At 54.0% G+C, this 15,934-nt stretch overlaps 6 protein-coding genes across 6 annotated transcripts; 3 read left to right on the top strand and 3 right to left on the bottom strand.

Annotated features, from left to right (window-relative positions):
* The first annotated feature begins 170 nt into the window (after window positions 1-170).
* On the top strand, window positions 171-2,415 carry DACRYDRAFT_25093 (uncharacterized protein). The gene is made up of 5 exons (XM_040774005.1): window positions 171-560; window positions 618-683; window positions 732-1,353; window positions 1,404-1,517; window positions 1,569-2,415. The coding sequence occupies exons 1-5, from the start codon at window positions 233-235 to the stop codon at window positions 2,146-2,148; spliced, it is 1,710 nt and encodes a 569-aa protein (XP_040624174.1). The 5' UTR covers window positions 171-232; the 3' UTR covers window positions 2,149-2,415.
* Window positions 2,416-4,481: 2,066 nt separating this feature from the next.
* DACRYDRAFT_97143 (ATP-dependent DNA ligase) lies at window positions 4,482-7,427 on the top strand (the record flags this gene model as incomplete). Its single annotated transcript, XM_040777427.1, has 7 exons — window positions 4,482-4,997; window positions 5,047-5,703; window positions 5,760-6,019; window positions 6,071-6,289; window positions 6,343-6,700; window positions 6,751-6,939; window positions 6,988-7,427. The coding sequence occupies exons 1-7, from the start codon at window positions 4,571-4,573 to the stop codon at window positions 7,425-7,427; spliced, it is 2,550 nt and encodes an 849-aa protein (XP_040624173.1). The 5' UTR covers window positions 4,482-4,570.
* Window positions 7,428-7,543: 116 nt separating this feature from the next.
* On the bottom strand, window positions 7,544-9,545 carry DACRYDRAFT_18693 (uncharacterized protein; the record flags this gene model as incomplete). Its single annotated transcript, XM_040771379.1, has 2 exons — window positions 7,544-9,097; window positions 9,147-9,545. 2 exons carry the CDS (start codon window positions 9,543-9,545, stop codon window positions 7,544-7,546), a joined length of 1,953 nt encoding a protein of 650 aa, XP_040624172.1.
* A 622-nt stretch (window positions 9,546-10,167) lies between these two features.
* DACRYDRAFT_59118 (uncharacterized protein) lies at window positions 10,168-10,819 on the bottom strand (the record flags this gene model as incomplete). Its single annotated transcript, XM_040775540.1, has 3 exons — window positions 10,168-10,275; window positions 10,342-10,616; window positions 10,666-10,819. 3 exons carry the CDS (start codon window positions 10,817-10,819, stop codon window positions 10,168-10,170), a joined length of 537 nt encoding a protein of 178 aa, XP_040624171.1.
* A 568-nt stretch (window positions 10,820-11,387) lies between these two features.
* On the top strand, window positions 11,388-12,278 carry DACRYDRAFT_59108 (uncharacterized protein; the record flags this gene model as incomplete). Its single annotated transcript, XM_040775539.1, has 2 exons — window positions 11,388-11,828; window positions 11,883-12,278. 2 exons carry the CDS (start codon window positions 11,388-11,390, stop codon window positions 12,276-12,278), a joined length of 837 nt encoding a protein of 278 aa, XP_040624170.1.
* Window positions 12,279-12,481: 203 nt separating this feature from the next.
* On the bottom strand, window positions 12,482-13,862 carry DACRYDRAFT_84832 (Di-copper centre-containing protein). The gene is made up of 4 exons (XM_040776704.1): window positions 13,640-13,862; window positions 13,445-13,592; window positions 12,827-13,392; window positions 12,482-12,776 (listed from the first exon to the last, which is right to left on the bottom strand). Exons 1-4 carry the CDS (start codon window positions 13,808-13,810, stop codon window positions 12,573-12,575), a joined length of 1,089 nt encoding a protein of 362 aa, XP_040624169.1. The 5' UTR covers window positions 13,811-13,862; the 3' UTR covers window positions 12,482-12,572.
* Window positions 13,863-15,934: the final 2,072 nt, after the last annotated feature.

The following is a 15,934-nucleotide window of genomic DNA, read 5'->3' as shown; positions in this document are numbered from 1 at the left end:
GATTGCGCCGTCCCAGGACCTTTCCATCGTTTCTGTTTGTAATGCCACGGATCTTGACGGCGGTGCTATTGTGCCAGGAATTATTCTCGACCATCAAACTTTGACAAGCACCCAATCGTATAAATTCCCACCGCACTTCGACCTGACGCCTGTCCACACCCTTACCACGAGGCGACTCTCCCTCCCGTACTCGCCTTCCTCGTCCAATTCAAGGTCAGAGGGTCCCTCGCCCATGCCTGCAAAGGACAAACCCGGGGAAGCCAATCACGACTCGCCGCTTGCCAACCCTGGTCCCGGCCCCATCACGGCGAACCGAGGGAACCCATCGACTTCACCAATCATCACTAATTATCCTAGGCTTCCGCAATCTCAGGCGCGATCCCCGGACAGACTTCCTTCAGATCGCAATAGGCCTACAGTACAAATAACCCACGAACGACACTCAATGGAAGGCCCCAGCCCTCTGCCAAGGTTGCCTCTCGACATGGACAGTAGCCTCTCCCATGTGCGTTCCCGCCAGACTGTTGATCGATATACAAACCCGACTGTCTCCAACTCCCGTACGTTGGGTCCATCCAGTCAAAGTGAATGTTCGAGGATATTCACAACTTCCCCAGAGAATAGATTAGATCCTGCGCCGCGTAGTGCCTATTCCAGTCATACTGCTCCATATACGGCCCACGGTGAGTCATCTACTGTGTCCCTTGCGTAAGCTTAAAGTCATTCTGTAGATAGCAGTTATCCAGGTCCGCCATCTAGTCACGGCCATCAAAATAGCTCATCGTCTTATCACGACACCTATTCGAGCCATTCACATCATCCTCCGATGCCTCACTCGCTCCACCCTTCAACTGCTTCCCACGGGAGTGCTTGTCCCCAGCCGCCTCGTTCGGGAGGTAGTAGCCACCCGAGTAGTTCGCCCAACCAAACGAACCGCTCTCCTTCCCTTCGTGAAGGTAACCATTTCTCTGATAGTCCTAACACACCTGCGGGCTATCAGCTCCCTAGTCCCGCTGTGACATCATCCACTTCGGGGAATGGGAGCAGCCCTAACCGCCTACCTGACGCCATCGGCGGACGTCTCTTCACGAGCTTGACTCTGCCTATTCCCGTACCCAGGGGTTCTGTTGGGCCTCCCAGCGACTCTGGACAGCCCTCGGCCGGTTCTACGGGGGGACACAGCAGTGTCAGCTTATCACCAGAATTTGATCGGCACAGCTCGTCTGGCGAAGAACAGCTCTATGGGACTGCCATGGCAAATGTCCAGTACAGAGATGCCCTTCTGCCGGATGTGGTCGATGCCTACGGGCAAGACGCTGGCGAGCTTAGAGCAAGACGTCATCGGACTACTCCGTAAGCAGTCTTTGACGGGGTGTCTGGGGCACTGACCGACTCTGACTTAGTCGCCAATTCCAAGCCCTGACGCAGGTGTACAATCGTACTGCTTTCCCATCTACTCAAGAGCGCCTGCAGCTGGCAGAACGCTTGGGCATGCAACCGCGTCAAGTTCAAATTTGGTATGTTCTGCCCTTTGTGCTGGGTCTATGATAAGCCTAATACATGAATAGGTTCCAAAACCGTCGTCAGCAGGACAAGAATCGCGTGAGTCGCGGGGTGCCTAACCCTCCCATGATGCACCGGAATGTCGGTCGTCCCCGAGTGGAACGGATCCCACACGAAGGAGGACCAGAACAGACAAGAGATTGGGTATTGCGAGAGGCGAGAGAACGAGGTCCGGAATTCCCCAACCATTATACCGGTTACGGACCCCCTCCTTCTGAGTATGAATCGCCCCATTCTGGGTATGCGCCGCCACCCGTATCTCAGTCTCATGGACGTGGTCCTCCGCCTCCCTCTCCTCGCGAGTACGGCGCGCCACACTATCGGCACGAGGGTCCCCCTCCTGGCGCTTATCCCGCGACGTCGTCTAGCTCTGGACGATATGGGGACTCTGCGGGCGATTATCCCCAACCCCCAAATCCTGGTCGATATGGCCCCCCTCCTCCGCGGGAGTATCGCCCCGATTACAGTCCTCAGCCGCCCCGCAGCGGTGGTTCGTATTCCGGAGGACATCGCGAGCCAGATATGTACGGACGTTACGTCAATGAAGAACCGAGACGTGACGAAAATGGAAACGGTGGCCGATAACTTACGAGCGCGTTTCCTCGAGCGACTGAATCATTTGTGTTATTATGTACGGTATGCTTCCTTTTGACCGTAATGCTCTGCTGTACAGTAGGGCACGCTGTATTCTATCCACTGCCCTTCTGGAGTAGGACAATATCACCACTGCCAGGTGTCGTCTTCTGTTTATGTATTCCTGTTTAAAGGTTGTTGTTCTTGATGTTCGCGGTGTATCTCAAAGTGTTTTGTTGCTACCGATGTATCGTCTAGCTGCGCACCGCTACCTACCCCACCACTGTAGAAAGATATCCTTTTGACAGGGCTGTCATAATGATAAGTTTGTGTTTCACATCGACTGTCAATGGAGGCACCTTCAGGGTGAATGTTGCATGTGCGTCAATTCAGACCACAATTGGGGGTGCTGTGATTTATCGGAAGTATCCGAGTGTCTGGGCGTTTCACTTGTCTGTCTTCTCTATCAAGATCAGCTCAATCTCTATGCTTCGATATTAAGCGGCCGCTGTCAGAAGGTCCGGCTTATTCTACCACCGGCACAGCCCCTCATTGGTAACTCCTTTTGAGTTCTGTGACCCCGCATTCTGGTAGAACATGTCACCTCGGACGGTCAGAAAAAGTGCCGAAGATTGAACCACACGCCCGGTCGGGAGAGAACATCTTAACAATGCGGAGAATGCATCATGCCGCACCGCAGTCATGCGACTGGAAGACGCGATAAGCCCCAACTTTGCAGAATTCACATTGGGTCTCGGGTTTGTACATGTATAATCAGAATGGCGGCATGAAAGGGATTGGACAGCGCGACCGCGTCAACCACGTCTTCTACATACAGCAGATGGGAGTCTGATACTTCGATGGCGGCGACGCCATTGACATGTGCGAGGGGGAGGCCCTGAGCCCGATACGGCGGCGGACCATACGGACCGCCAGCCGATTGTGCTGCGGGATGAGCCCAAGATGAATTAATCGCATGTTTGCATTTTGAGTGGCTCGGTCGTATCCGGGGTCTTTTAGCGGCCCAAATGTGGGTAAACTCCGAACGGAAGATGAAGAAGTTGACGAAAGACGAGCCGAGAAAGACACAAAGGCACAAATGATGGCCGCTGGGCTGGAAACCGAAGAGAAGAGATTATTCCTGTCGCGATGTGACGAAGGTTTTGGCTCAATGGAGATCATCGGTGATAGGAGATGATGCGGGCGTTCCGGCATACGATAATGAGGCTTCTGGAAGATCAAGGGCAAACCCTACTTCGTACTCAGTCCCCGCACCTCTTACGGAAGAGGCCCGTCTACGATGCTTTACCTTGTCATTCCACGGTCTTCTCACAATACCCACTTTATAACCCTTATTCTGAAGGGCCAGAAAGTTCGCGGGTAAACGTGCCCCACATTTTTCTGAGAGTCTGGAAGGCCTTCCGGACCATCAGGATCGAAATCGCCGATGTGGTGCAGCGTGTGCGGGCCCTGTGATTTCAGTTGCATATGTATGCGGGAATAGCACGAGCACATGGATGTAAAACGTTTGCACCATTCCCCACAGGCAGAAAAAGTCACCGGACCGCGTGCAGAAGGAACTTGGGTACCGCTATCGTGCTTGACATACATTTCTGACATCATGGAGTGTGGAATACGAGGGAGATAGGTAATTTGGCCAAGACGAGTGCGCGGAACCACCGATGTCGCCTTGGACCACCATATATACGTTTCCGTTTTGAATCCGACCAAAGCACTCTGGTAGCGACACATATGATCAACATTAAATGGGTCGAATAGGCATGGAAGAAGCCAGTCTCAGTCAAAATGAATCTAGGCACCTTGTGAGACAAGTCAAAGTCATATCGAAGATAGGTTATCGCGGAATGCCACAGGAGGGCTCTGAGGGTGGGTCAGTCGGGTTGATGAGAGCAAGGTAGCGAAAAGGCCTCCACGAAGCGCCCGTGAATCGGGAACTGATAAGCGCGGTTCCTGCCGTTAATGACTAAGCCGGAAGCATTCAATTCATCTCCGATGGCTGTACTTCTCGAGATTATGTAAGAATTCTCCGATCAGGGTAGCATCTGAATGATTCCGCTCTATGACTGGTTGACCAACTGCAACTTCGCGCGTCGTCGTCCGACGACGACGAGGGCGTCCAATGCTCTCTTGCATACCACGAATACACCAATACTCTATACGAACTGGGCTTCTACTGGCCATGTCGAAAAGGCCGCTAGCAACGAACTCAGCTGTGTCGCCTAGAAAGAAGGTGAAGAAGGACAACGGAGGGCAACAGAGCATCGCGTCGTTCTTCGCGTCACCAAAGTCTGTTAAGGCAAACGGCACTGCGTCTTCGATCCCAGCTACAACAACAGGGATCACTAGGTCTGACCCAATTGAGCTACTCGACGACGATGAGGAGCTGGCGCGGAAGCTTGCCACCGAAGACGGGATGGATATAGACGAGATCCGCGCCGAAGAGGCTAGATGGAAGAGTGCAACTGCCGCCGTTGCACATGTCAAGGAGGAGAAAGATGCGGTTTCGATCACTGCCAACCTTTCAGAGACGAGCCAATCCCCGAGCAAAGCAGTATCCACGCGGCATATCAATCTCGCCACCTCAACAATGCCGAAATCAATGCCGACCCCCGTCGCCTTACCGGATCTTGGCATCGATCCGCTACTGAATTCGCTCGAAGCATGCCCATGGTCGGGCTCGAATGCTCCTTTCGCTTTCTTATCGAATGCATTGATATCCCTGTCAGGCACACGGAGCCGTATCTTGATTCTGAACATCCTAACGAATACCCTGCGTTACATTATCGCATACGACCCAGCAAGCCTCACCGCTGCTGTATACCTTTTATCTAATTCGCTCGGTACATCATTAAATACATTTGCATGCACATCGGTTCTGAATGTTTCCAGGTCCTGCATACCAAACTAACACTGAGCTCAACATCGGAGGCTCGGTTTTGTCCAAAGCTCTCCTAGCGACAACCTCTCTCACCCCTGCCAAACTCCGCCATCTCTACCACCAACATGGTGATCCAGGAGATGTTGCTTTCCATGCGAAAACTTCAGTTCGCACCCTCGTCGCACCATCACCGCTCACGATCCAAGGCCTGTACGACAAGCTCCTTGCAATAGCGGGCGCGAAAGGTCAGGGTGTCGTTAAACGTAAAGAAGAAATTGTGCGTGGACTGCTGGTGCAAGCTCAGGGCGAAGAGGTCAGATGGGTGTATCGGATCCTTTCTCTCAACTTGCGTGTCGGAGCGGTAAGGAACACGCTTCTCCAGGCAGTAGCAAGGGCATTTGCACTGTCCCAGCCTGAGAAATCGATGCTGAAGAAGGAAGATGATGAATACGTGCCGGAAGAGATAAAGGCACAGGTGTTGCCGCCGCCCAAGGGGAAGAAGAAGGCACCTCCAGATCCGGCCAGGACGAAGGCTACTGAGATCCTGCTAAAGGCGGAAGGAACGGTCAAGCGGACGTACGCACAACATCCAAACTATGGTCACATTATCAGAGGCCTTCTGAATGGGAGATTAGGGGAGCTCCCAGATAGGGTACCACTGACCGTTGGTGCGTTGCCAGTGCTCTTCCTCCGTATATGCGTCGACATTTACCGCGTTGTGTAGGAGTACCTCTGTTACCTACTCTCGGAAGCCCTATGCGCAGTCTTGAAGAGATTTACGATCGTCTCTCCGGTCTGCCGTTCGCCGCAGAGATGAAATACGATGGTCAGCGCGCACAGGTCCATGTCAGCGTGCTCAAAGATTCGGAAGATTTCACGGGGGACAATGGCGTGCAGAACAATCAGTTCGTGGTAGATATTGGCGATGGGAGGAAAGCGAGCGTGAGGATGTTCAGCAGACATCTGGAGGACATGACGGATAAAGTGCGTTAGCCCATGACATGATGTCGTATGTTTCCCTGACAAGATCTGCAGTACCCAGACGTCCTGGTGATGCTCGCATCTGTCCTTGCGCGCAACCCGTCACTCGAATCGTTCATCTTGGATTCTGAGATCGTCGCTCTTGACCCAGCAACTGGATCGCTGAAATCATTCCAGGAGTTGAGCAATCGAGCTAGGAAGGATGTTAAGCTTGAGGATGTGAAGGTCTCGGTCGGCCTCTTCGTCTTTGATTTACTGTACTTGAATGGCCAGGTACGTTTCAGCGCACCCCATGGTGAAGTCCCATGTAGCTCACACGTTTCTAGCCTTTGTTGAGCAAGACATTTCGCGAGCGCCGTGCTACGTTGCGGCAACACCTACCGCCTTACACGCCACAAGACGTCCGATTGTCTGCGCGCCTGGAATGGGTCGAAAGCGTTGATTCAGAAGACGGAGAAGATGTCGTGCTGGGATTCTGGGAGCAGGCCGTTGCGGGGAAGTATGAGGGGCTGATGCTGAAGATCCTTGACAGTGGAGAGGTTCTCGATGACGATATTGGAGTATCTAGTGATGCGGAAGATTCGCCTAAGAAGAAGGGAAAGAAGAAAGTGCAGGAGAAGGAAGAAGAGAAGAGCAAGAAGAATGGGTCGAGGAGGAAACCGTTGCCTGCAACGTATGAGCCTGGCACGTAGCGTGCTAAATACACTGGATGATCACTGATATGCCCTGTCTAGATAAGCGTACAATGGCATGGCTCAAGCTGAAGAAGGACTATGTCCTTACCACTGGCGATTCACTCGATCTGATTCCCATTGGTGCTTGGCATGGTAACGGCAGGAAGGCACGATGGTGGAGTCCGATCCTCTTGGGAGTATGGGACGAGAACGAGGGGAGGCCGGTTGCATTATGCAAATGCATGAGCGGTGCGCCTGAACCTCTTTCGCATACACCCACATCCTTATTTCTTACAGGATTCACGGATGTCTTCTACAAGAGCCTGAACGAGAGGTACCAGGAGGGAAGCGACACCTGCTCCCGTACCCCGCTTTGGGATGTCGAGACTAGCGGATACTCCCCCTCTGTATACTTCAAGCCGCAAGAAGTGTGGGAAGTTCGAGGGGCAGACATTACGATCTCCCCAACGTCTGTCACCGCCAAGGGCATGATCGACCCTGAACGCGGGTTGAGCCTGCGGTTCCCACGGTTTATGAAGCTACGCGAGGACAAGGGGATCATGAACGCCAGCACGCCTGAAGATATTGCGCATATGTATCGGCAGCAGGAGGCGCGTGGGGATGGACGGAACGCAAAGGCCACTACGGGGATGGACGATGGAGAATTGATCGATGTGCCGTTTGAGAGTGATGCTGTGAACGAGGAGAGCAGCGGGGCAGAGGATCAGAAGGAGTGAACGATGTGGTCCCATGTAACCATATTTGATTCAACAGCCATGATGTACACTAGTGCAATGAGTGGTGCTGTAGTGTAATACAATGCGTTACCACGCTCCAGTCCTTTCCAGTTGGATCATCGACTGCTTCCCGTAATCTGTCTCTTCATACTCCTGACACTCCTCCTCAGACTTGGTCGGTTAAATACCCTCCTGCTGACCCGCTCCTGCCACGGCGTTGGCCCTTCCAATGTCAACTCCTCTTCTTCTTCCCAATCAGCATCCTCATCCGGGATCTCGTCGTCCTCCCACGTCTCCTCTTCCGCCCACTTCAGGCCAAACACCACGTCCCTCACATCCTCATGCAACGTACTAGCCGTACTGGGTGTCTTAGGCATCCCCTGCACAGGCCTAGCGAGCGCGGCCGCAAGCGCAGGGCCAAAAACAGGAATGTAGGCGATTGCCCCATCATGTACTCCCGCAGGTACGGACACCGAGGCAAGCGAGATAGCGGAAGTGGCGCTATTGGACCGGGTGGTGGAAGAAGCAGTGTGTGGCTGGTATTCTCCATGTTTGCCCGGCTCGGCCAGCTCAGAGAGGGGAGAAGGCCCATGCAGCATCACTTCTACTTCTTGCCACAGAGCTGTGACGCTCTCCGCCGGTCGGAGGGAGCAAGGAGTTACGATAGAGCTCGTGTACTCGCCCGCAAAGACCATGTCTTGCTCGGCTTCTAGAGAAGGGGTGTCGCCGTACGAGCTTGCGCTGTAGGCCGTCACGGCGCTGGAAGTGGAGACGTGGCGGAGCGCGGGGCGGCGGTGTACAGAGGCTCTGCTGGGGGGGACGCGAATGGGGAGTTCTTCAGCTAGTTGATGGCGCAGTTTGCCTGGCTCGACGAGGAAAGTGTTCCCTTCTTCTTCTGGTTCTGGTTCTGGTTCTGATATGGGGGAGGAAGGATGGACGGGAGGGAGTGCAAGTGGTGCAGGCCGGTTGATGACGCTGATGCGCTCTGTGATAAGTGGGCGTTCGGGAGGGGTGCTGCTTGTGGGGGGAAGGGTATCATTCCGCGCTTGTGGCTGGGGACGCCCGAGGGAGGGGATGTACTGCTGCGCATCCTGCATCGACACTGGGTTGAGGGGAGGCGTCTTGGGAGGGGTTAACGGCGCTTGAGGGAAGAGGAACATCGTGTCCCTCTCCCTTTTCTGCTTCTCCATTGGCTCAAACTCAGGGTGCCCAAGCACCGGAGGCTGGCTCTGTAGCGCCTGCCTCCTTCTCAGGCTCTGCAGCGAGCTACCGTAGAGCGGCACTCCCTGGCCATTGTCCCTTTTCTCTCTTTTGGCCGCAGGGCTGAAAATCTTCTGAGAACCGCGTTTCCTGGGTCGAAGAGGGCTGGAGGTCGTCGTGGGCGGAAGTCCGTGCGTGCTCAGCTTGAGAGAAGGCCTGCGGAATATGGGGGAAGTAGTAGGAGACTGATGTTGCAGCCTTGTGGCTCGTGGGGTTTGGACGGGGTGTAGGCTCGGCCTGCGGGGGGCCGAGGGCCGTTGGGGGGTGTTGACGGAAGGGAGGAAAGTGGTGCTAGGTGCGGCGCTGGATGGGCTGGGGGTGATGGATGGGGGGTGGAGCTGGGGGTGGTGGGACTGAACGAGAGAGGTGTATACCAGCACGTGAGGGGCGGGTGACGTGGGAAGTGTAGGCTGCGGGGGATTGGGTTAGAGAGGTTGTGTTGAGGAGGTGGAGACAAACCTTTCGCGGAGTAACGAGTTGCCGCCGAGGACGAGGACCGTACATCACTGTCCCTCCTGAGCCTGTACTGGATTCACTGGCGGTGCTTGAGCTGCTCAGCCGGTTGGTGTTCGGCGAGCTGTTCGTGCTTGCGGCAGGCCTTGGGCCTCGGACGGGTGGAGGGCGGGGGGCCATGAGCTGCGTTTCTGAGGGTTTGCGGGGGGAAGTTGGAGATGTAGTGGTGGGTGATACTGTAGGTGTCGGCAGGAGTAGCTTGCTCTTCTGGGAAGAGAACCCTTTGTTCAGACTGCGGGGTGTCTTTGAGGGGGTCGCTGAAGACGAAGCAGGGGATGAGCGCCTAGCAAGTTTCTCCTCTGCTCTCACGCGGGTGCGTTCAAGAGGATGCGTTGGAGTGGGCATGTTGTGCCCAGGAAGGCGCGAGATATAGGTCATCGGAACCTGTGGGGCGCTGATCGACGAGCTGTGAAGTGCAGAGCGGGCGGACAAGTGAAGCGCTTACGAGCGGGGTGACCGGAGAAGAACGTATAATTCTTAGCACTGCCAGAATGCAGAAGATATAAACCTCTGACTGCAAGGAGTGTCGCAGTACTGCGAGTGCGGTGTCCCACTTGAAGTAGAGGGCGATACACTGACTCGGACTCGGACATCCGCGACTCGGACATGATCTGTCAGCCGTCCGCACTCTGAGAATCCCAGTTTCCGCAGATGATCAGTACTCTGCCGACATTCGACATTTCCGACCCAGCAAGTATGCGCTCAGTTGTCCAGCATTTCGGATAGAGGATAACGACTCGGAAATCCAAGTTATGATAATCCTGCCAGTCGTGTAGCGGTTGGAGGAGAGAGAGATGTCGGCTGTGCTCCGTGTTGGCGATGCACGGCGGTGCAATACACCGGAACCGCTCCGCAATATTTCCGTCACCAAGGGTTCATGATATCCCCGCGGAGAAAGGCCGTCACAGAAGATCACGTGTTCATCACATTCCGAGTCAAGTTGTTTGGTGAAAAGCAGAATTACGCTCTACAAGTACTCATCCGGCATCGGGATGAGCGTCTCGTTTCCTGCTGCACACATCGCAGGATGATCCTCTGGCAAAGTGATAATATCCGACATCCGCACATCCAAGCACTGTCCACAGAACATCAACAACACATTAGTATCACGTCCATCAGTGTCCTCTCGCGCGGTACGTACCCAGTATTGTACCCCACCAGTTGGGGCAACGGCTTGGAAGTACATCACTCCATACTCCCCTTCCTGCGTGTCAAAAGGGAGAGTGACGTTCACACACAGCTGTCCACTCGGGGCAATAGGTACGTCGTCAAATATCGCATGTGGGAAGTCCTCTGCGCTCCTGGGCACCCGGGTGCGTGTGTACCGCGCTGAGACTAGATCCCCCGGATGGCCAGAGAAGGAGAGAAAGTTCCGGTAGATACGGCCGTACCGCTGGGGGTTGTGGATGATGTCTCCTGTACTGGTCGTTAGCGGTGTTGGAGACAGGAGAGGGAGGGGACCGACCGCAGAAGGGGACAAAGCGCTGGAGTTCAGGTTGAGTCTTGGGATATTGCGTGCGTGTCATCCACGGGAACTGGACGTGAAAGTTGGCGTGCGCGGCGGACGCCTGGTTCGCCCACACGAGGAGGAGGAGAGCGTTGAGGAGGGAGGACAACATGGGAGAGCTCGGGGGGATGGAGTGGGGGTTTGGGCTGGGACTATCTCAAGAGCAGACCAAGTACGGCCAGATGAAGACTCGCGAACCAGCGACATCTTGTTATTCCTTGCGTTTTTCCCGAACGAGTGTGTTGTAAGATTACGGTAAGCGACGAGTCAACAAGGGTATAAGTGGTCAGAACGAAGCCGTCCGCGTCCAGTCACGATTCCAAGTCCTGGTGATGCCCTGTACCGGTTATCTCACTAGTCCTCTTCCAGCTTGCATATGTATATTCCTCTTGCCAGCAGCCGAGGATATCTTATCCCGATTGGGAAATGATACACCGCAGTCATCCCTCCACGTGCCCCTTGCTCTGTCTGGTCTTCACCACGTTCGGTAACCACAATGTCTTAAGCTTGGAACGAGTCATTAGTTCTCGCACACTGCAGAATTATCTTCAACATGACAATGTCTCTATCCCAATTCGGGCTGATGTATTCTCAAGGATCCCAACTGTCGAGCCTCACCTCAGGCTAACCGCACATAACTCCCCCCTCCCCCTTTACCTGGGGAGCACCTGCAGCTCATCATGTTCTCCCGCACTACCCAACCGCCCGAGTACACCGCCCTCGCCCTTCACGCAGAGGATGAGCCCCTGACCAAAGACGTCGATCGCGACTCTGACCTCCCCGCCCAATCCGGATCAGACGATTTCCCACCTGTCCAACCTCAGTCTCAGCTCTTGCCTAAGCTTGTGTTGTACGCCTCCCTCGCTCTCGCTCTTCTCTCAACGGTCAACGTACTTCTCCTCCCTACAACGTTGCACCAGTATCTTTCCTACCCGTTCTCGGAACAGGAGCTCAAGGACTTGCCCTTCCCCGACCAGAGGCTCGGGTTGGACAGAGCGGCTGCGGCGATCCCTCCCCCTCAAGTCTACTACCGCGCCTGGCCGGACCGGATCGTGCGCGTTAGCCGGAAGCTCAAGAACGCTGTGTATGGGGATGGAGTGCAGGTGTACGTCACAGTCGAGGTAGTTCCGGTGCTTTCGTTCTATGAGCGTGAGCGCTGATGGAGAGACTTGTAGGACTCGACAATCATGCGCTTCCCGGTCCCGGAGCAAGGGAACGCTTGTGCCGTCAGTTGGATACCCCCTCCTACGTACTCGGGGCGGAATAACGACCTGACGACAAAGGGTGACATCTCGGAGGTCGAAGTCTGGTCTGTCCTCCCCTCCCCCTCCTCTACGAACCCATACCCGGGAGAGGGGGAGATCGAATACGAGAACATCTCGTATTCCACGCTGCCGCGGGGCGAGCTACTGGGAGTGCTGGACTTGACCCAAGGGCCTAATTCGACTACGCAGGAGTTTGCTTGCCCCCGAGATGGGGAGGCGTTGGTGGTCGAGTTCATGTGTCAGCGGGTTGCGTGCCATGTTTCGTTTATGCAGATCGAGATGGAGCCTAAGTTTGGTATGTCGTGATGGGATAGGGTAGTGGGCTGTACTGATTGAGATTTTAGGTTTTGAGCTTGTGCGCCGGAAGATGTAAAGGGAGTGATGAGAGGATGGGAAATGTTCTTGTATTGACAACTTGTAGTCGACCACAATGCGATGTCGTGACAAGCTTCGTGTGCGGCCGCTAACTCGGTCACTCGGTCATGATCGACTTATATGCCTTGGTCATGAGATGAGATACTTCATTATTTTACATAGTATGCATAAGCTTAGGTGCTCCAGCCCTCTAGGAAACAAACCAGCATTAACACCTTCAACGGCTCACAGCATCTCAGCATACTGATAACACAGCGGCCACTGCTCATGGTCAAACATGCTGCTCACGGGGACAGACACCGATAAGCGGTCAAATTCCATCAGATGAGTCGTGCTGGCATTGGGCGAGTAGTGCGGGTTGCTCAGGTTTGTGGGGTTGAGCGGTAAGCCGGAGAAGGCGTCGAAGTTCAGGGGATCGACGACTTGCCACTGTATGTTTGTTAGATCCATGATAAGGCTCAGATATAAGGAGAACACACTTCACTCCATAGCCGGTCTAGCTGCGCATGATGTAGCCAAAACAGCGGGTCATTGGGCGTGTACGCGATCGCCATGCCTCTACAGTCCTCCCGCGGCAGATCCCTCGGACAGTCCCCGGCCATATCTCCTCCCACCAGGTTATGGACATGATTATGCATCAGGGTCATGTACCACTGGAACTTCCAGAAATCCCCTGTGGTGTGCAACGTAGCGTTCTGGACGAAGGAGGGGCCGAGGGTGCTGTTCTGCGGTTGCTCGTCTTCGAACCAGCCGGTGAGGAGCGTGAGGTTCCGTCGAAGATGATGAGGGAGCGGCCAGGCGAGTGTGAAGTCTCCTGTGTCGGAGCTCGGAGAAGGAGCAAACGCGCCGGTGGTGACGACACAGTCTGCTTCGGAGAAGGAGTCGCAGTCACCTGTTCCGCCAAGCCCGTGCTCGGGGTCGGGGTCGAACACCGGCGAGTGGAACAGGTCTGCGTGATCCTGCGACCAGTCCCAGAATGGTGTTGGACCAGTATATGCACAGGTGCTGCGGAGCTTAGAGTCGAAGAGATGGAGAAACCAGCGATCTGGACTTGGGTTAGGGGGAATCTTGGGTGATCGAGGGAGATGTATGCGTACGCCAGGGCAGGAAGTAGGGCTTGAAGTGCGCCGTACTGTCCATCACTGCGTGTGCATAGGAGAAGTCGTCGTACAGGCTGTGGTCACCATGTAGCACAGTCTGATCCGGGGTGAAGGACAACCGTGGATGTCGTATGTTCCCCAGGCACTGCAATCTTTTAGTCGACGCTTGCAGGATGGCGAAGGAGCACGGACCTTGACCGCTCTGATCCACTCTGCTCGCTCGTTCAACGTCAATGTCCTCCATTCCCTCCTTGATAACAGCTTGTCACATTTCCTTGGCGCAACGTCCTCCCCGTTCGCACAGGCGAGGTGCGTCCCAGTGAGCAAAGCCACAACGCACAGGAGGATGAGCGGGCGTCCCATGTCGACTCTGTCACGCAAGCACAGACCAAGCAGAGGAGATGGCCGCAGCTCGTCTCTCTACCGAGCTACTGCTCATTATGAAGAAGAAGTACGATGGTCTTGGAGCGCTGCTTCGCTGTTGCTGAGTGGGTCGGCTAGGAAGTCCCTTGACGCTTCGCGAATTCGTCGAAATCCCGTCTCCGCTCTATTCATGTGCTCGGCCCCACTTCCCATATTGGAGATGTAGAGCATATCTGGTAGAGTAGCCGCTGCCGTTGTATAAGCACACTCGTACAGTACATTCGTAAAAGTAAAGTCCAGACAGCGAAGCATCGCTTTACAGCAGTGGAGCGCTGCGAGCAGAGCAGCTGTGCCGACTTCGGCGTTGCATCCTTGTGGGAGAACCACTCAACTCCGAAGCAGAGTAACGACTGGAATTGCATTGTCTAAAGAAGCACATCTACTCTTATCGACTGTACAGGTCACAAACAGGCACAGGAGAAGTTTTCGGTAAAGAGTGTAGGCTAGCAATCCAACTTTATCCCAAATACTGATTTCGTACTGGCAATAGGCCAAAAAGCTCCGAAATCAAGGCCAATTCCGAAACAGGTCTAAACGAAAGCGCTTTCACCACTCCCCATGCGTCACGTGATGGTTGAGTACTCGGGAAATATGATTCGTGGTGAAGGTGGGCATGTGCATATCGCGGTTGAGAGTATTAAGGAGTTTCTAGTTGCATGGATGAGCGATATGAATCGTGGTAAACGCTGCGCACCTACTTGTTCCAGAGCGAGATCTTTCAAGATGTCATGCGAGGCAGTGATGACAATATCCCCTACAGGAGTATGCAAGAAACCGTGTAGGATGGCATGAAAGACACGCATGAAGGGTATCGTAACGATTTGTAGCGTAGTGTGTTGGTGTCTCGCACAGACACGCCAGTCCACTGAGTGATCCGCAGAGAGGAACGCGGTCGTTAAATACTCCACCATGGTTTTCTATGCGTTTGGATGCAAAGGGAATCGGAGGTCAATTCGCAACAACGAACGATTCGGGTTGATAGAGTCGCCGGCTGTGGCCGACTCGACTCAAGGACCAAAAAGCTCTCCCTTCCTGGCCGCTAGAGGTATACACTATTCCGCGTTGCAAGTTCAGAAATCCAACCGCAGCGCTAAGGCGGAGCCCGCAAACTAAGGCGCAATATAAAGACCTGTTCCCATAGTCAGTCAATCTTATCTCGAAGGACACGTATGCGGCTCCTCACAGATCAGAAAGCCGATCTAATCTTCTTCATGACAGAGGTATATCCTTCAGAGAAGTGGTGGAGAGAAGTCGCCACCGGTGCTATTACTGTACCGGAAATAAGGTTTGGGCAAGATGCGAGATTGGATTTAGCAGAATTGTCCTGGGCGTAACAATCTTCCTGCTCGTCATTACGTACAGACCAGCAACCGTACGTAAATCCAGGAAGTCCGAGATCTCTGTGAGAACAAAACACAGACACTTGCCGCCGCGGTACAGTCCGCGCACTTCTTGCTTCTAAGTACCCTGCCAAGATGATCGTGTTACACAAAGCAGTTTCCAGTAGTTTTTTCTGCACAAAAGTGCACCATCATATCAAGTAAGCAGTTCCAGAGGAAGGTATAAAAGCTAGCAGAGCGGCGGCGACGATCCCCGATGTTCCCGACATGCCAGACGGGGTGCAAGAGACGCGTCGACGCGACTGATTTGCAGGTCTTGCCTTTGAAGCCGGAGTTTTATCTCGGCTCCGAGACATTTTTGTCGAATCCATCCCAAGTTTGAAGTGGGCAAAACATAATAACAGTATTCTAGATCGCATTTTCTCATTAACAGAAGTTGGAGCTAATAAAAATAAAAGCCATTTCTATTTTGACAGATGACGTTTGCATGTGAATTGAGCAAAAGAAATTAATAGTCGCGGGGACAATACTTTTATCTCGTTTCGGAGCCACAGATGGGAATCGAACAAGCGACCCCAACGTCTGTCTATGTGGGTTCACGATATAGTAACCCCAGTGACCTTAACCACTGCACCATCGAACTGGCGGCGAGGGGAGACCCCTGTTCTTCACTTTTCACGACCTACAGGGCTCTTGCCTCCGCCCTTACTAAATTTACCTTTTG

The sequence above is a fragment of the Dacryopinax primogenitus genome (assembly GCF_000292625.1).
Source record: "Dacryopinax primogenitus strain DJM-731 SS1 chromosome Unknown DACRYscaffold_23, whole genome shotgun sequence".
In the NCBI taxonomy this organism is placed as follows: domain Eukaryota; kingdom Fungi; phylum Basidiomycota; class Dacrymycetes; order Dacrymycetales; family Dacrymycetaceae; genus Dacryopinax; species Dacryopinax primogenitus.
The sequence above is the reverse complement of the archived record's forward strand: the minus strand, read 5'-3'. Positions and strand labels throughout refer to the sequence as shown.